Genomic DNA, 18,669 nt, shown 5'->3' with positions numbered 1-18,669 from the left:
GGAGACCAAGACGTAGCATAGGAAGTGTAAAGCTAGACTAGCGTTAGTAGCCCTTTCGGCTCGGCCGCCGGGCGTAAATAAATTGTGTGTGTGTATATCCGAAGCCGCACTGCGAATACTGTGCCGCTGATAGTTCATAGCATCCACCATGTCATCTTTTCAGTGTGCAAATGACATGCAAACCCATTCAATCACCAATAGACCGAACATAAGCCATGAGACATTGTTTATATAATACAGTATTATATCAAGAAATCGTTTGAGAACCCTACAAGTACATCCTACACATTTCACTCAACCCTGTACACGAGCTTCACACCCGAAACCTTTCCATCCTTCAAATCCAGCAAGCCCTGAGGGACACCAGCCAAGCCATCCCGCACCTCAGCCGGGTGTGGCTTGATCTTGCCGCTCTCGATCAACTCCTGCGCTCGTTTCCAGAACTTGACACCAAACTCGTAGTCTTGTGGCTTGGCGTCAAGTCTCTCGTTGAACCTCTCACCAAGCGCCGTGTAGCCGAGTGTCCAAACTGCTTTCACGTCATCCCTTGGGTAGTTGCCGGGAGGTAGGAGCCCAGACATATGGCCACCGGTGGAACTGATAGCCGCGGCCGTGATGTCGAACGAGTTGCCTTCGGCAATGCAATCGAAGACCAACTTGAGCTTGTCGCTGGTTACTTCGCGGATCTTGGCTCCGACGTTGGGCTCGTTGTAGTCGAAGACGTGGTCGGCGCCGAGCTTACGGAGGAGATCAAAGTTACGGGGGGAGGATGTGGCAATGACCTCGTAGCCCGAGAGCTTCGCGTACTGGACAGCAATCGTGCCGGTTGCTGTGGAAGCACCATAGATCAGGATAGGTGTAGGTTCTTCCGCCTTGGCTGGGGGGATTGGTAGGCCGAGTTCCTGGTACAATCCTTGGCCTACAGTAGTGATGCCAATGCCCAAGGTTGCTGCATCCTCAAAGGACATGCTGTCAGGGATCTTGAGGTTGATGCCCTCTTTGACCTTGATGTGTTCGGCAAAAGCACCGTTGGAGTGGTCCGCTGGGTCGCCTGGGGCATGTTAGTGATACCTTTCTTCAGACATCAAGATACTCTTGCTTACCTCCACGAACAAATCCACAAATACGATCACCAACCTTGTAGTTGGTCACTGCTTTTCCCACCTCTTCAACAACTCCGGCATAGTCGCATCCCGCGATGGCGCCCGGCGAAGGCGAATGATGGATGCTTTTCCAATCAGTCGGATTCAGCGCAACAGCTTTGGTCTTGACAAGAAGCCAGTTATCGGCTGGAATTTTAGGAAGAGGTACGTCGTCTCTCAACTCAGATACGTCCTTTGAGACGTGGACTACTGCTTTCTGGGTAGACATTTTTGATTTATTAGAATGAAACTTGATACGGGATGAATATTTTCAGTATTGATCAGGGTCTTGTGTGATTTTATAGAGGTTTTTAGTAAGGAAGGTATTCAGTAGCGGGTTGGTAATACCACTTATAGCGTCATCTTGGGTGCGTACTACAGATTGCCTCGGAGATAAGCGGGGCATACTCAGAAAAGCTCGTCATTACCTCACGATCACAGACAGTGAATTATTAATTGTGCCCGGTAGGATCTTTTCCGTGCCGATGTCATTGCGGCTATTACCGGCGAAGCACGTGTGGTGAAAGGGAAAGTGGGTAATAGCAGGGGTCCGAGCTTGAGCTACCCAAGCTTGCATGCAAGGGTCCGACCAGCACGCGTTGATGATGGACTAGAAATCCAAACCTCAATTCCAGCCGTGTACCATATTTTCCCCGCACGACTCGCAGCAGCGATCTCGTTCACAGCCCTCTCGTGGATATGGCAGACCCTCAACAACCCGGTCAAGTCGAGGACGAAGACATTGTCCTCAGCTTCTTCCCAGACCCCCCACCCTTCTACAAGCATTTCACACCAGAAAACCTCGCCCGCCTCCAAGAAATCGAAAAAGAAGCCGGGCTCCACGGCAGCAATGACGATGATCCCTCCTCCAATGCCGCACCAGGAACAAAGCTCTCCCCAGAGCAAATCCTCGCGCTGCCCACCGAACTCCGCTACCTGATCCCGCCCGAGCCCCCCGCCGACGACGCCGAATTTCACGTCTTCGATACAGTAGCCAAAGCAAAAGGCACCGACGTCTTCATGAAGAATATGGAATATATAGCCGACCAGCTAAAAATGCAAGGCGTATTCCAAGACTGGCAGTACGAGCAACTCTACCCCAGCGACCCTTCGTCCACAACCTCGTCTCAGCAACCACCTACCTCGTCAGCGATAACAACATCAAACTCGGTGTCATTGGACAGACAAAACTATCTTTTCAGGTTTCTGCGCAGTATACTTTTGAGTTACATATCGCTCCTGGGCATTGTAGCTTCAGACCCGGTGTCTGAGAAGAAAGATGAGAAGTTGAAGGATATCATGACCATGGTGGCCAATATGCACGCGCTGATTAATGAGTACCGGCCGCATCAAGCGCGGCAAACGCTGATTGAGCGGATGGAGGAGCAGGTGCGGCGCAAGAGAGCGGAGGTTGAGGGGGTACGGAAAATGGGGGAGAAGGTACGGCAGGTACTTGCAGGGTTTGGGGCTGTGGATGGGGAAGAGAAGGATTGGGCGAGGGATGCGGGGGCAGAAGGGAGTACCGGTGTGGGGAAAGAACAGGTGAGGAAGACGGAGGCGCAGAGGGGGACGTGGGAAGCGCTTGAGGAGGTGTTGGGCTAATGTAGAGAGCATTTGCACGTGTTACGCTAGGTTATGAAATAATGATACCCTTTTTCATCTTTTTACAATTGTCATATGGCCGAGTTTAGCTGCAGTCACCGAATACGTCGATCGCGCAGTTGGCAGAAGGGCACGAGACTCCATCACCTGTCGACGGGGAACTTCGGCTCCCTCACAAACAGAACTACACTCCAATGTCTCAAAGTTCTGGCAACACGAGAACAAACCTACGCACATGATTGTATTACGGCGTTAGTGCCACCCATCCTAGTGGTGCACCACAGCTGTCAGGTACCCGCTAGCCCTCTTTCTGACATGCAAGACATGACGTCAACCAGTATACACGTATCTATCCTCTATCCGCCTCTGCGCTGTACGTGTCTATACTACCCGCAAAAAAACAAGGTCCATCTTCATTCCATGAATGATAAGAAACAACGATGATGCAAAAGTCATCGCGCGGACCGCACTGTGTCTCGGGACCATCACCGCCCCTCTTGTTTCAGGCGACTACTAAAACTTCCAGCTCTTCTTCGCACACTTATCACAATCTTCAGCTCGTCGTGGTAGGCTTTTAGTATTACATACATAACAAAAGACTTTTTTTGGTGCTGAAGGAAGGCGCACGCGGTGAGATTCAACAACGCCCCCTTGTTCGCCTAGCTCGTGAGCCGCCCACCACCCCTGTTATAGGATATTACGGCAAGGCGAGGCTGAGACTTTGCTGATATAGTTCAGCCCCCTCGTAGGCGTGTGGGTGTCTGCCTGTCAGCTGAAAGGACGGGAGAGGGATCGAGGGATCAAGGCTGAGGGAAGAGACAAAAGGTTGACGTGGTGCTTATTTTCTTGCCTTCTTTTCCTTCTTTTCTATCTTCATCGTGGTCGCCGTGAGAAAGAGAAGGTATCTAGGAGGCTATCGTACCGCCATCCAAGGAAAAAAGAGTTTACCAACGTAAAATATTGTATTATCGGCTTCACACACAACAGCCATGGCCTCAGCACCCTCCCACCGACCGCCCAAACGCCTTGCCGTCTTCTGCGACGGCACATGGGTGGGCCGCGAGACAACCGTCGACGACGCACCACCAAGCAACATCCGGCAGCTGGCCAACATGGTCGGCACCGTCAAGTACAAAACCGACGACAAAGCCGGCGCAACCGTCCACCCCATCCAGCCACACAAAAACAAGAACCTCTCTGAGACTTCCCCTGCCTCCGCCCCAGATGCCATCGTCGCCGGCTACCAAGAAGGCGTGGGCCTCAACAAAAACTTCATGCAGTACATCTGGGACGGCGCGACTGCCTCGTCCATCAGCGAAGAATGCATCTCCGTGTACAAATTCATAGTCGAAAACTACACCGACGAGCATGAGATTTGGTTGTTCGGGTTTAGTCGCGGCGCCTTTACCGTGCGCTGCGTCGCGGGCATGATTAACAATTGCGGCATCATTAAGCGGCGCGCCGACTACACCGAGGACGAAGTATCGCGCCTGTGTTACGAAATCTTTCGCACATACCGCTCTAGCTTACCTGTTGATGCGCCCAAGAGCGAAGAGTGCACGCGCTGGAAGGGCCTCGAGGATAGAGTGTGGCAGGTTAAACGCCCGATTCGCTTCATGGGCATTATAGATACGGTGGGTGCGCTGGGGATACCGCGATTGAGCGCGGGCGTAGGCTTTGATTGGAGTCCGTTTGAATTTTTCGACATGAGCATTTCGAGCGTGGTGCAGCATTGCTACCATGCGCCATGCTTGCACGATAGGCTGTGGATCTTCCAGCCGTGTCTTGTATCTGCTAGCGAGGAGACAGCAGACGACGACGACGAAAAATCCAGGGCTAGCATAACGCAGAAATGGTTTCCGGGCACTCACTACGATGTCGGGCGTATGACGTTCCGGTTTGTGAGGCAGAGCCCCACGAATTGGATTGAGGAGGCGTTGGGCTGGCTTCCCAATTTGCTGTCGCGCACAATCTATCCGAATCAGGTGCTCAGCGATGCGGTACTGCGGTGGATGGTAGAAAGCGTGCATACTGTGGATGAGCACTCCGAAACACCCATCATGCCCGGCGCGCAAGAATGGATACAGCATCTCGGAGAGCGGCTGGGTGAAGCCGCGCTATCAGCTTCATCGACGGAAGATCAGCACCTGAGGACTGGCAGCGGAGACATCTACGGCGACGTGCTCGCCTACGCGCCCGGCGGCGTCGTGATTAGCTCGGTGCAAAAGACGTCGCGCTCCATCACCTCGCTCCTCAACGGCGTCTTGCCGCGACTCGGTGACAACATCCAGAGCGTGCTGGGCGTCAAGACACTCATCGGTATCCTGACGAACACGGCCGATCGCCGTATCCCGGGCACACAGGCAGAAATCTATCCGTACACAGAGCAAGAGAGGGTGACGGTCAAGGGAAGCGAAGTTGTTTTCACAGTCGAAGAGCTGGCGCGGATGAACGAGGTAAATGACGTGGGGCAAGTTAGATATCCCAGTCAGAGCTTCCAGTCGTTTTTGCTTTGGAAAGAGGTATTTGGGAAAAAGAAAACGTCATGTGGACACTGAAAGTCTGTCTTTTCTTCACGTGAGCGAGCAAATTGTTAAAATTTTAGTCGGATACCACTGCTTTGGTACTGGAGTTGGACTCGTTAGTCCTTCTTGTTCATTTCAAATGCACCTTCGTTGGCAAATGCCTTCTTATCGATGACTTGGTCCCTGGAAAAAAATGTGCATTAGATTCATTATACTTCTAGTAGTATATCCGTATCTAAATCCAGACTCTACTGTATTAAAAAAATAAAAAAGACGTTCTATGTCGCTCATGACGACTCTAAATGTTGTACACAAGTAGCAAGAAACTTACTTCTTGCCACGTCCGCCAAAGCCCCATCGGATCTGGTTTGCCCAGCGTACTTCAACACCAAGATCGTCTGCGCACTGCCACACGAAGCCAGGGTTCTTTTGGAACATGCGGCCAATGAATGCAACGTCGAGGTTGTCGTTCTCGAGGTAACCGTTTGCCTGCTTTCCGTCGGTGATGCTACCAACGGTTCCAACAGCCATCTTGTCGCCGACTTTGTCCTTGACAGCCTTGGCAAATGGCTCCTGGTATCCGGGACCACCATGGATGTGCTGCTTCTCGTGGAGCCCACCAGATGAGACGTCGAGTAGGTCAACACCTTTGTCGGCTAGTATCTCGGCAAGACGGACGGTCTGGTCAACAGTCCAGCCTTCGATACCAGCTTCGTCAAGCCAGTCGGTCGCGCTAATGCGGAGGACAAGCGGCATGCTCTCTGGGATGGTCTTGCGAGTGAGGTCTACCAGCTCAAGGGTTAGGCGGGTGCGGTTCTCGAATGAGCCTCCGTATTCGTCGGTGCGTTGGTTGGATGCGGGAGAAAGGAAAGAGTGCAGCAGGTAACCGTGCGCATTGTGAATCTCAATGGTATCGAAGCCAATCTTGACCGCGCGCTTGACAGCGTCAACGAAAGCCTGCTTGAATGTTTCGATATCCTGTTTGGTCATCTCCTTGGGGGTGCAGTGCTTGTCATTGAATGCAATGGCTGATGGACCATAGACATTATCCGGCCAGCCGTTCATCTCCTTGGTAGCAATGTCACCCTTGCTCAGCCATGGCGCCACTGTGCTAGCCTTGCGTCCCGCATGTCCGAGTTGGATACCAATTTTCTGACCCTGGGAGTGCGCAAACTCGACAATCTTGCGGAGAGGCTCCATTTGCGAATCCTTCCACAATCCACTGTCTTCGGGCGTGATACGGCCCTCTGGAACGACAGCGGTTGCCTCTACAAATGTCAGTCCAGGCCCACGCTGGATAATACCACCCAAATGTGTAAGATGCCAATTGGTATGGTGACCGTCTTCGGCCGAGTACTGGCAGAGAGGAGAAAGGGCGATGCGGTTCTGGATCTCGAGACTGCGAAGCTTGAGGGGCTGGAAGAGCTTGGGGATCTTAGAGCTGCCATCAAGCATGCCCAATGCAGTTCCAGCAGGGGGATCTTGCTCAGGTGTAAAGTAGGAGATCTAGCTGGGTTAGTAAATTGTGGAGACGCGAAGAAGAGTATTGCATACACCAGGGGCAGCCTTGTTTCTCAATTCATCTTGCTTGGCGACTTTGTCGCTGTTCTTGTCCTCTGGTATGTCTTTGGTAAGGGCATGATGCGAGTGTGGCTTCGCAGTATCAGGTTCGGCGCCCATGGTTGCAATTGACGATTGAGGTATTAGGTTATTGCAATGGCTTATTCTTCTGCTCAAGCTTGAGTTGTACCGAGACTGAAGCTGCGGTCAATGAGGGTTTTATACTGCGTGATGTCTTGCTTGCCGTCTCTAGAAAATACTAGTATGACGTTTACTTTCGTGCACGCGCGGGGCATATGCAGGGCCCCGCTTTCCTTGTTGGGGTTGGCATGGTGTGGTTATGGCATGTGGTGATTTGTAAGAACGATGCCACCACTGTGTTGGCCGGAATGGCGGAAACGTATGCAGTATTCATGATTACGTGCTGCCGTATGTGGCAATAGACGTATCGGGGCCAGGGCAAGCACTCGATGGCGACATGAATTGGTTGAGCAGAAGATTCTACAAATGCTGACAGAGAGAGCAGGGAGCACGCCCGCAGTTGGGATGTTTACATGGTGAGGGGTTAGCTTTCTCGTGTGGTGGAATTGTCCATCTTGGAAATATTGGTCTTGCGAGTGTATTTGGTTCATTGCAAAGGGGTTACCAAAGCATGCGTCGGAAGGTTAGTCAGCGATACTTAGTGTGCGGGCCTCATACTAGACGTCATTTGGCGTCTGTGTGGTCTGGTGGGGCGTACCAGTAGGTGATTGTGCGCGACTCAAATTCCGGGGGCTTGAGTGCGGCGTCGAGGCCGACGTTGTCCGCTCCAAGCCTCTAGTGCTGCGATCAATACTGCGTGGCAGACTTCCATACTCAGTATACCAAGTCTTGCAGGACGCTGACTGCAGACTTGGCTGTCACAGGTCACGAGCGAAGAATCCCGTCGGGTGGACTGAGAGTGTTTGAGCATGACGTTGGACCAGGATGTGGATAGTTGGCAATGGCATTAATATGGCCACGGTCATGTTGTTGTCGTGCTTGACCACAGCACGTTAGCAGGACGGATAACAGTCGGGAATAATTAGAATTATGCACTGGAGGTTGACACATGACAGCAGCATGACGAAGGCCATGTCTATAATCGCGCAGTCCAATGATGAGCATCATGCGCGTTTCGTTTTGCCCGGAACTAGAGCGTCAGGGCTGAAGCAGCCGACGTTACCGATGGACCCAGAGCATCGGCCCTTTGCTGCGTGTGAGGCAGAGTGGGTAAGACTGGCAATGGGGTTTTCCGCTTTTGCACGCGGGTATGCAGGCCTCAGACAGGGACTGTGGCACGAGAATAGGTGGTGAGGAACGGCCAACGCCTGGAGCCGCCTGTGCCACGGCCACGCCGAAGGGAAGTGGAGATGTGCACCTGTTGCATTGGGATTTGCGGGAAGCTTTGTCGACAGCGGGTGTGTATGGCCGAGAAAGAAACAAGGGCGGCGCGAGGAGGACAGCGATAGGGTGGTAGGGTTGGGAGGATAGATTAGCATTGGCACTCTACCCCACGCTGGGTGCGGCGCAGGAAATGAGGAACAGGCTAGCAACCTGCCTGATTGGGCCAAGTGAGGCACCCTCAAACATCAGCCCGTGTGGCGCAACCAATCAGGGCCCGCCAGCCCGCCCGCCCAGCAAAGGACCCAGCAAGAGGACCAGCCGCTCGCGCAGGGCAGTGGATCAAAGACGCCCCGAGCATCCGCACGCGCTCTCTTACTGCCACTCGTGCCCATTACACCTTCGACGACAGCGACGACAGCGACGACAACCGCAGCCACACAAACGCTGCCGGGTGTATCTATAGACACTGCTACATAGACGCGGGCGCTTGACATTCACTCTCTTGCTATCCCCCATCGCCACTGCCCTCTCGGTGCTCAATCGCACCTGCCGTTCCTTTAACGCCCGCAGTCAGCACCACCTCAGCAACCCGCTTATTCATTGCGCCCTCACTCGCCTTCACTGCGGTGCAAAAAAACTTCAGCAATCCACCCTCGCACCAACAATAGCTCCATTCTCCCTTTTGGCTTTCCACGGGCAATCTCTCTCGGTCTCGCTTTCTCCGCCGTCACCGCTGTGCCCAAGCCTTGTGCCTCAAACGTGAGACGCTCCACCCAACACGCGTATTTTCTTATGCACACCACGCCCCCGTACCAACTGAACACCTACGCTTCTGGGAAACACCCCGTCCCCTGCAAATCCCCCAGCCTCAGTCCTTCCCTCGCCCTACAAAACTATTCTGTTTACTGTCGCTCCCTCCCTCTGCTCGATTCGTGGTGAGCAGCAGGCCTGTTACCACCTTCGCGACCACACTTTCTTTGTCTCTTCCTTCCCCAATCCATGTCCTAGCCACGCAAGTCACTCCTTCGACAAAGCAGCTGGGCTGTAGGATACCATACCGTTGACCGGATACGTACAACCACTCCTTACATACATTCATACAAACATACATACATACATACATACATACCTCCTCGCCATCTAATACTCAACACCACCACCACCAACAACAATGGGCTGCTGTGGAGATCGCGAAAAGGCCCTTACCGTGGCCGAAGAGCAAAAGTGGACGCACCTTGTAAGCACCCCAAGTGACACAGTCCGCCCTCTTGCAATGTACTAATCCACCCAGACTCTGTCCGACTTCAAGTCCACTTCATGTCTCGCTCCCTTCTCCTACGTCTGGCTCTGGATCCTTGTTCTCATCTCTTGCGCCGTCTACGCTGCCGACGCCTTCACTGCCATCAACCTTCTCGCCTTTGACAAGTGGACCAGCACCATCAAGCCCGCCGTTCCTTTTGAAATCGCAAAATGGATCTTTGCCATTACCATCATCATTTCCTACGTCTTTCTCTTATACCGCTGGATCAGGACTATGCGCGTCATGCGCACTGGAAGCGTCACTGAATGCTACCTCGAGCCTCTGGCTGCCATCTGGCAGAGTATGCGCCTGACATCATCCGGCCAAGGTTGGCGCCGTTTCTTGGTTTTTGCAGAGTTGACCAAGAGTAAAAAAGGCGTCAACTACATTGCCCTCTTTGTCTACTTCCAGTTCAAGAGCGCCTTGCTCATCATCGTCGCCCAAGGTCCCCGTGTTGCCATCAATGCCATGACTCTGTACGCCGTCATGCAGGCCCAAATCATTCCCGGAGGCGACCATGCTGCAAAGGATCGATCCAATTTTGAGCAGTTCTTCGTCAACATCAAGACCATGATCGATACCGGCAATAAGCGCGAAACCATCATCTACTTCGCCATGTTGTTCTCCTTGCTGATTTGGGTCATTGCTGCCCTGAGTTTGATTGTTGCCTGCCTTCTCTACATTTTCTTCCTGTGGCATTACATTCCCAAGGCTGACGGCAGTCTAACCAACTACTGCCGCCGCAAGGTTGAGACTCGTCTTGAGCGCATTGTCGGCAAGAAGATCAAGAAGGCAATCGAAAAGCAGAACCAGCAATTGAAGAAGCAAGAAGAAAGGGCCATCAAGAAGGGCCAGCTTGACGTATCCAAGTCTCGACCAACTCTGCCCAATATTGGTGATGACGACGATGACACATCTACCGTCTTCTCTCTGCAGCGCTCCGACACGATGAGTACCAACACGACGCTTCCACCGTATGCCCCATATCCTCAGTCGCACACCAACAGCATGGTCTCAAACAATGGTCGAAACTTGATGATGAAGCCATCTCTACCCACACTTGACGAACGTCCCAGCACGCTCGCGCGGTCCGAATCACAATTCACTACCTTTTCTACCAACAGCTATGGTTCCAATGTACCCATGCTGCCCCAAGCCGGTAACATGGGCAGATCATCGCCAGCCCCCGGAATGGTGCCCCTCGATAACAACGGCAGTGACTATTTTGGTCAACAGCGCAACCCGCCCTATCCTTCCGACAGGCCTTTTACGCAAATGTCACAGGGCAGGGCGTCTCCAATGGCTCAACGGGGACATTTGCCGCCAGTAGACACGAGCTTCAACAATGCTCCATATGGTTCTGAGCCTCGACTGGTTTCTCCTCTCGCCAATGACGCACGATCGCAAGCTCAATCAAGCCGTCCATACCAGGGATTTAGTCCGTACAACAGCCGCGGTCCCGCTACAGGTCCCGAATACGAGCTATCGCCTGTTGAAAGCAACGCGACAGAGGAAATCTCCCAACATTACTACCCCGACCCGAAGGATTACGATGACTACCAGCCACCACAAGTGCCCAATGTTTTGAGGGCCGGCTCTCCTGCCCCCTCGCAGTTTGGCGGTCTGCCCAACCAACCACGATCAAACACAGCACCTCCACGCCGAGACATACCTGACCGTACTATGAATGGCTCAATGCCTCCACAGCGCAGTGCCACTGCTCCGATCCAGCCAGGTTGGGTTCAAGGACCTCCTCCGCGCAGCTTCACTCCTTCTGGACCTGGTCCTCAACGTCCCTTTACTCCTTCAGGTCCCGGTCCTCAACGTCCCTATACTCCTTCCGGCCCCGGCCCGCAACGTCCCTACACCCCGTCTGGGCCTGGCCCACAGCGTAGTTTCACCCCGTCCGGGCCTCGTCCTAACGACAACAACTACTAGGCTATATCTGGGTCGACATCTTGTTTATATGTAGCAAAGTCCGATTTTCCTACAGTTGATACCATTCATGCATTTCATGGCGTTCACTTCTCTTTTCTGTTAGACACAGATCCCCTTTTTTTCAAGCCAACTTTTTACATTCATACACACCTGCCCATAACCTTTTGGGATACGATTATGACATCTCTCTCACCTCGGTGAGAAAGGTCGTTCGTGACCTTCGTTTTATACATGTATATATGCTTCGAGATACCCCACCCAACCTCCCCGCATGGCTGGCCTCGGACGTCCATTCGCTTTTTTCTTGTATGAAGTTACCATTTTTATGGCTTGGAGAGAGACGACGGATACGTTTTTTCTGAAGATGCAAGCGCGCACATGTTTGAGTTAGATTTGCAGGCACGTGTATCATAGCTATCTATCTTGATTTTCTCTCTTTATGTGATTCGATGCAGCTTTTGCTCTTCTTTGCTTTGATTGTATCTTTATATGGATCTTACTGCCACGTTATTATATCAGGCTTATTCCATCAAAATCCAGTCATCTCCTTGTTATGACGTGCATATTATCGTCCTACATATTCCCCTCGGGCCAACACACGAGACGAGCAATCCAGCTGTCCATTTTGCACCACAGTAGTCTTTACACTCGACATAACACCTATCTTCTTCATCTACCACATGCTTTCGCATCACTTTCCATACTTACTACCCCACCTGTCCTCTAACTGCCAATCACGCATATCCACACATCTCATACTCACACCCCGCATCTCTTATCTACAAACACACTTCTCCACCCCTACCCCATCTCATAATCCCAGATCCACACACACACACACCCATGCACAACCGATACACCCAACAGTCCTCATACTGTCTCATCCGCACTATCTACAGTACCCAGCTACAATCCTTTTTTTATCTCCGACTCAGTTACACTAGTCAATCAAGCAGAAACCAAGAACACTCTTCTTTCAGCACTAAAACTTTGGAAACTTTTTCTTCTTGCGAATCGCAACTTTGAAAGGAAAGTTGGTTTTGTTTACAAACAATGCATATCAGCTAAATTACTCGCGTAAAGTAGGCCTGTTTGGCGGGGGGGAAGGTGAGGCAGGGAGGGAGAGACTGGTCATGTGTTTCATTTGCACATAAGCCCTTGTTGACTACCTTGTTATTCTGCTGACGTATAGTAGGGTGATGCTTGAGATTAATACTTCTGTAGACAGGTGGCCATTCTTTCCAATCGTCGGGGAAGAAAAAAAGCGATATCACGTTCATGGGACTCGATATAACACTTTGACGTTGGTTTCGCACGCGGGGGTTTTTTTTTACCTACTGGTTCTACTACTATTCGCTCGATGCACGCGAACTATCTGAGTAGAGGAAAAAAGAAAAATTTTGTGGTCATGGATGATGGATGATGTGGGAAAGGCAAAAAAATAAAATCCGGCCGTGATAAAGGAATCTAATTTCCGAGGTTCGCATTCACTGTCAGAAGTTTAAATATTGTGCAGTGTAGTGCGGATGTGGGGTTAAAGAAGAACAAGGCAGTTAACATCTACCTAGCAAAGGGGAAAACGAAATAAAAAAAAGTGCTGTGCTTGATGCAATTGTAGTAGCTCATGCGATTTGATAAGGGTCATCAATGACGTTTTGACATATCGACCACCCATTTTTCTTCACTTGGTTACCTTGGGATATGGTACGCTTGCGCACGCCGGGAAAACGTAGATGGCAGCTAAGCCTCGATTTCCACGTGTCCGACTTGGTAAATGCTTCCCTGACCCGAGTTTCGTGCGCGCGCACGCATATCGGGAATGTATGTATGGTTACTTTGTTAAAGGGGTTTGGACCATGTAGTGGTACTTAGGGGGTATGCGCAGCGGGGCGGCCGAGGGGGGAGGGGGGAAAAGGAATTTTGTAAGTACGTACTAGGTTACTATGAGATGATAGTAGCCGTGGAAAGTCTCCGTTTGCATATATGTACTATGTAGGTACGTGCCGCGAGACCATACATACTACTACAGCGGAGTAAAAGTCTCCGGAGGATGTGAGCGTTCTTCCAGCACCCGAGGAGTCAAGAAAGCGCCTATATCCGCTTTGGTCCAGACACCATCATCCACAGTGACGATTCGTGGTAGTGCAGCGTCAAAAGTCGCAGTGTTGAACTCTGTACACAGCAGCAGTGCAAAAGTCATATGCCAGACCCCTTGTGTTAGTATGAGCAGAAAGGAAAGATCGTCGCCTACAGGTTGTACGTTATCCGTGGCATCCGCAGCAACACATGCCAACGGAAAACGCCACGAAACAAAACTTACAGGTGTGTTTCACGCGCTGTATCAGGCATCGATACCTCTCTCTTTTTTGGGTGATGGATGGGGTCCGCGGGTTGTTGAATGTGTCGCAATTCCCCCACACCATTGCACATGGGCTGATCGGCGAACCTGATCTTCAGGCTTCCCCCCCCCCTCTACTAATCACCCGAAACATGTTTGATCGCCAGGCACCACCCGCACCAGCGCGTCGACTCTGGCGATTGATAGCACATCGAGCCCACACATGAATTTTTCTTCTTCACTTTATCAAAATAACTCTTGTGCAAGCCGGAATAAGTTGGCTAAACGAGGCGTCGTATCCCCTTTTGTCCTCGCCGTCTTGGTGGCTGACGATCCAGTCTTGGTTGTTCTTGGGGGCAATTTTGATTTTTTTGTACGGGAACGATTCTCGGGCTCGGCGTTGCTGAATACACAAGAAGCGGTTTCACTAAGCCACACCATTCTTTGTTATTTGGCGCTGACGTCGCGGAGCGCAGTGTTTCACGTGCTGTACTTATCTTGGTCTTTTTGTGTGAATTCGGCAGTAGTAGAATCTTCACAGTGCGTAAGCTCGGGGGCAAATTCGCCCATACCCGAGTATCACACATCCGTCCCGCATGTGAGTGCCCTGTGGCCGCTGCTGTTGCCTGACTTCACCGATGGAGTCATTTGCAAACACGTTGACTTTGCTCCGTCATCCTGCTTGTCTTTTCACGTGTTGTGGTGGCGCAAGAAAGAAACTTGCAGAAAGAATTCTCTCAGCGATCTCTATTCAGCCAGCCAGTTGAGCATACGAACTTGACAAGAATTGGCAGAGCGCTCCACCGGGACCATAAAATCCTGCACAAGCGAAATTACACACAATCGTCTAGAACACGTTCGCTTGTCGGAAAGCGTATACCTGCTGACATCACACCGGTAAGGTTCCGAGTAGGTATCGATAAGATGGCGAAGCTGCATGAAGCTTGTTGAGAGCATCCACAAGGCGTTCCGCCCACGGCGTGATTGGTGTACCTTGAAAATCCAGCACGGTAGTATGCAGTTCGTACGCACGATGCGCCAATGAGAATCTGTTGCGAGAAAATTGTGGCCAGGTTCTATGGCAGATCTTGAACAACAGGGTTGGGCTGAACAAAGTGTTGTGGTAATACGTCGCGTCATGAACACGACCTGCTGTCAGCAGGAGCGGGAAGGGCCGCGTGCGATGGTTTTTCGGTATGCTCTTTGGCCATACGCGGTCGGTCAACCAAGCAGAATAACCTTTGTGGTATACTCATAGCGCAGTGTGTCAATGCACGACCTCTGCAAGTGATAAGTAGATGAAAACGAAACAAAAACCTCAGTGTCATTGTCAAAGGCGGACAAGCTGCGCCATTCGGGGGTATGAGACGCACCCGCACATGTTGTAGCTTCTAGTTCCATATGCGTTCGAGGCAAGGTGACGGCTGAGGACTAGCAAACAACGAACAGAAATCCACCACGTCACATCCACTGCTGCGCTGTTACGATGCCGGCCGGTGGACAGTAGCCTTTGAGTTTTTCATCGTGCATACACATGCTGGCTAGCCCCCACATTGCGATAAAGACTCTATCATTCCGCTGACCACACTGGGGCTCCACAAACATTGCATCGGCCACTTGCCTGTGAGTGGAGCAGCGGATGCGTGGGTACAGATGGGCTGAATTGCAGCCGTGTAAAGGACAAATAGAAGAAGAGCGAGTGCAAACTGCTGCGTCACTAAGCTGCACGACTATTACGCAGGTTGACAGAGGCGTTTTTTACCCGGCCATTCCTTGGCCGGGGCAGGACGGGGCTGTCGGACCATAGTGTGTTGACGCGGTCGAGAGCGTGTACCAAGAACCATCTGGTCCACGGTAGTGATAGTGATAAGAAACGGTAGTAAGTACATGACGACGCTGGTGAGGCTAGACTGGATGAGGCAAAAAACACATGGCGTAGTGTGATGGCAACGCGGCCGGCGGAAGAGGTTCTGGAATCCGCAAGGTCGTTTTCTCCACTTTGGTTCGCGGCGACAAGACAACACGCACACGCCTTTTCCAATCACAGCATGCTAGTCCCACCCTGTGATGATCGTAATTGCGCGGCCTTGCCATCGTCGGAGAGCCGATAAAGTGGCGCCTGTGGCAGTGCGCCTTGTTGTCTTTGTTGTTGTCGAGACGTCGAGACTTTGTTGTCCGTGGCGACAAGACCAGCTCGGTTGCTATACCACGCGGCTGCTTGGGTGCGGCCAAGGGTAAGTAGAATAAATGGGGGGGGGAAGAAGGGGGGATGCTTCAATTCGCGATTCAGCAGTAGCCGGCCCAGGTGTCGAGCCAGGGCGGGCCAACTGTGCCTGAGCCAGGTACACCAATGATATCGAGGTACGAAGCGATGGGGCCGCGTTGTCAGGGGTCGCATGTCCGGTGCAATTGGCCCCATGCAAATTAGCGACGGGGATGGTTGGCGGCACGCTAACCTGTCAAGGTCAGCCAGGAGATGAGATGGAGCAGTCCGGCTGGCGCTGCGTCTGGCCGCTTGCGTCCCTTTTCCTCCTCTTCACCGCAACATATAACATACCCACGGTCCCTCTTCTCATATTAGCCACATTCGCGCGTTCACTCATTCACGCCCGTCTTGGTCTTGCCTGCTTGCTCCCTTGCTTGCACGCTCAGTCATTCCTTTGCTAATCTTACAACAATCCTTTATCGCTCCATCGACACGCCGTTGAACGCCGTTACGACTTGTCTGCTCTATCCATACTCGCCTGTCGTATCATTACTCACAAACCTCTTGCAAAATGCGTTACTCTTCCGCCCTGGTGTTGAGCACCATTGTTGTTGGCCAAGCTACCGCCGCCAACCTCCACAACCGTCACGCCAGCTTCCATGCTCGCCGTCAAGCGTGAGTAATGCCGGCAAGACTCACATACCAGCCGTCACTAACTGTCAGCAGTGAGGCCAAGCGTTCCGTTGATACCAGCAACGTCGACTGGAGCAAGGTCGCCTACCAACTGGGCGACGTCGACTGGGACAAGGTCTTCGCAACTCCTTCTCCAGCCCCGGCTCCCAAGCCAGCAGAGCCTGTTGCTGAGGCCAAGCAAGTCGAGGCTGCAGCAGCGCCTACCTACCCCTCGCCCTCCGCTCCCGCCGAGGAGAAGAAGCCTTCTCCCACTCCCACCCCTACTCCCACCCCTACTCCTTCTCCCTCCTCGGCTCCCGCCGACGACAAGAAGGATCCCATCGGTGATCTCCTCGACAACGTAGGCGACTCCATCAACGACATTGTCGGTGACGTCTTGAACGGACTCCAGTCTATGATCACCAGCATTGGCGCAAAGACCGGAAAGAACCCCAAGAGCAACCAGAACGGTATCTGGCTCGGTAAGGACAGCAAGTGGAGGACCCAGTTCACCAACGACAACAACAAGGATGCTATCCTCTTCTGCTGGAGGTCCAACGACTTCAAGAACATGTGCATCAACGAGATGCAGCCTGAGATCTCCGTTGGCCTCAAGTCTGGCGAGTCCGTCGATATCTCCTTCGAGGAGAACGCTTCCGCCGCTTGCGCACCAGTCTTCCCTGACACCAAGCTGGCCATGTTCGGTGGTGTTGACAACACTTGGTTCGAGGTCACCTTCGGCCCAACTGGTGCTTTCGATGTTTCCCGCAACATCAACATGAACGGTAGCAACATCTCTGCCAAGGGCTCCAAGTGCACATCAGACATGAACACTTGCGTCTTCAAGTGCAAGAACGGCATGAACACTTGCGAGAAGGGTACCGACTACGACCTCTTCAACTGCGACTCTGGCAACGGTGGTGGCGGCGGCTACGACCCAATCATGGCCGGTACCGGTGGCGGTTGCTCCATGGGCCAGAACGGCGAAGTCATCAGGGTTGTCCTTTCATAAGCGGTGCCAACCCGATCTTTTCGGCGTTTGTCATCTCTTCATGTTGGTTTGCATATTCCTCTTCGCCATATTCCCCCTTGTTCCTTGCTATTTGGACACGACTCGTCACACAAGCAATCTTTTAGACACAGTTGTTTGGCGAGATACCCCATTCGCACTTTTTGGGTACTGGTTAGCCTGTCCATTTACGCTTCCCGTTCAGGCTCTCAGTAGTCCATGTCTATTTAGTAAATGTTTATTGTTAGTCTTGCAAATCCTATAAAAGTTCCAAAAAAGATCCAACTTGCCTATCTTTTCCTGTGTGATGCGATTGATGATCAGGGCCGCCGATTGTTTCGGCTAAGCGCCTGAGGCATTGCACTGCCGTCCCCAACTTAGCGACGCGAATCCCTTGTCGATAGCCGCCTCGTCTTAATTTACCCACGGAGCAGGCAATCGTCCCGATGGAGGACTCGTTGCGATCCCGAGATCCCAACAAGCCAACTCCTCCATTTCGGCCCACAGACCATAATGAACAAAAAGATAAAGGTAGGGGTACCCCGTAATAAGTCGTTCGCTCAGCTAAGCGATCGCGTTATCCCCTCGTACCGTTGTTTCATCGCAACGTATACGATGACGGACCGACAAGGGGGGGTGGCCTATAGCTGTTGAACAAAAAAATTATGAACAACGGTCGGGCTGACGAAGCTGCAACGTAACCAAAAAGAAACCAGAGGAAAGCAGCGCGCGCCAGAGAGAGAAAGAAAGAGTGCATTACGCGTAAACCGTATCTAATCCCCCGTTGCGGCAGGCACACCAAGCATAGCCATGCCTAGCCAATAAACCAGAAATTTGTGGGGACGTCAAGTTCGGACATTAGAGCGAAAGCAGAGGCAGTTTGTGGATTCCAGTCAATAAAGAAAAGGTGATGACGACGACCGATTTAGGGAACTTGGGGTAAGGGGAGGCAGAGGGGGGAGGCTCGCAACCTGGCTCTACTAGGTATTTTGTGTGTGTGTGTGTGTGTGTG

At 52.1% G+C, this 18,669-nt stretch overlaps 7 protein-coding genes across 7 annotated transcripts; 5 read left to right on the top strand and 2 right to left on the bottom strand.

Annotated features, from left to right (window-relative positions):
• Window positions 1-290: 290 nt before the first annotated feature.
• COCCADRAFT_111014 (uncharacterized protein) lies at window positions 291-1,371 on the bottom strand (the record flags this gene model as incomplete). The annotated part of the gene is made up of 2 exons (XM_007719814.1): window positions 291-1,051; window positions 1,104-1,371. 2 exons carry the CDS (start codon window positions 1,369-1,371, stop codon window positions 291-293), a joined length of 1,029 nt encoding a protein of 342 aa, XP_007718004.1.
• Window positions 1,372-1,841: 470 nt separating this feature from the next.
• COCCADRAFT_30878 (uncharacterized protein) lies at window positions 1,842-2,744 on the top strand (the record flags this gene model as incomplete). The annotated part of the gene is made up of 1 exon (XM_007719813.1): window positions 1,842-2,744. One exon carries the CDS (start codon window positions 1,842-1,844, stop codon window positions 2,742-2,744), a length of 903 nt encoding a protein of 300 aa, XP_007718003.1.
• A 989-nt stretch (window positions 2,745-3,733) lies between these two features.
• Window positions 3,734-5,302, top strand: COCCADRAFT_111013 (uncharacterized protein; the record flags this gene model as incomplete). Its single annotated transcript, XM_007719812.1, has 1 exon — window positions 3,734-5,302. The coding sequence occupies one exon, from the start codon at window positions 3,734-3,736 to the stop codon at window positions 5,300-5,302; it is 1,569 nt and encodes a 522-aa protein (XP_007718002.1).
• Window positions 5,303-5,385: 83 nt separating this feature from the next.
• On the bottom strand, window positions 5,386-6,949 carry COCCADRAFT_9772 (uncharacterized protein; the record flags this gene model as incomplete). The annotated part of the gene is made up of 3 exons (XM_007719811.1): window positions 5,386-5,452; window positions 5,601-6,775; window positions 6,824-6,949. The coding sequence occupies 3 exons, from the start codon at window positions 6,947-6,949 to the stop codon at window positions 5,386-5,388; spliced, it is 1,368 nt and encodes a 455-aa protein (XP_007718001.1).
• Window positions 6,950-7,409: 460 nt separating this feature from the next.
• COCCADRAFT_111020 (uncharacterized protein) lies at window positions 7,410-7,574 on the top strand (the record flags this gene model as incomplete). Its single annotated transcript, XM_007719810.1, has 1 exon — window positions 7,410-7,574. A coding segment is annotated over one exon (165 nt), but the record flags the coding sequence as incomplete, so codon positions are not given.
• A 1,791-nt stretch (window positions 7,575-9,365) lies between these two features.
• COCCADRAFT_111011 (uncharacterized protein) lies at window positions 9,366-11,432 on the top strand (the record flags this gene model as incomplete). Its single annotated transcript, XM_007719809.1, has 2 exons — window positions 9,366-9,431; window positions 9,486-11,432. The coding sequence occupies 2 exons, from the start codon at window positions 9,366-9,368 to the stop codon at window positions 11,430-11,432; spliced, it is 2,013 nt and encodes a 670-aa protein (XP_007717999.1).
• A 5,115-nt stretch (window positions 11,433-16,547) lies between these two features.
• On the top strand, window positions 16,548-17,660 carry COCCADRAFT_111004 (uncharacterized protein; the record flags this gene model as incomplete). The annotated part of the gene is made up of 2 exons (XM_007719808.1): window positions 16,548-16,651; window positions 16,703-17,660. The coding sequence occupies 2 exons, from the start codon at window positions 16,548-16,550 to the stop codon at window positions 17,658-17,660; spliced, it is 1,062 nt and encodes a 353-aa protein (XP_007717998.1).
• Between the last annotated feature and the right edge of the window lie 1,009 nt (window positions 17,661-18,669).

This window comes from Bipolaris zeicola (genome assembly GCF_000523435.1).
Source record: "Bipolaris zeicola 26-R-13 unplaced genomic scaffold scaffold_352, whole genome shotgun sequence".
NCBI lineage: Eukaryota > Fungi > Ascomycota > Dothideomycetes > Pleosporales > Pleosporaceae > Bipolaris > Bipolaris zeicola.
This window is presented reverse-complemented; position numbering and strand designations above follow the sequence as displayed.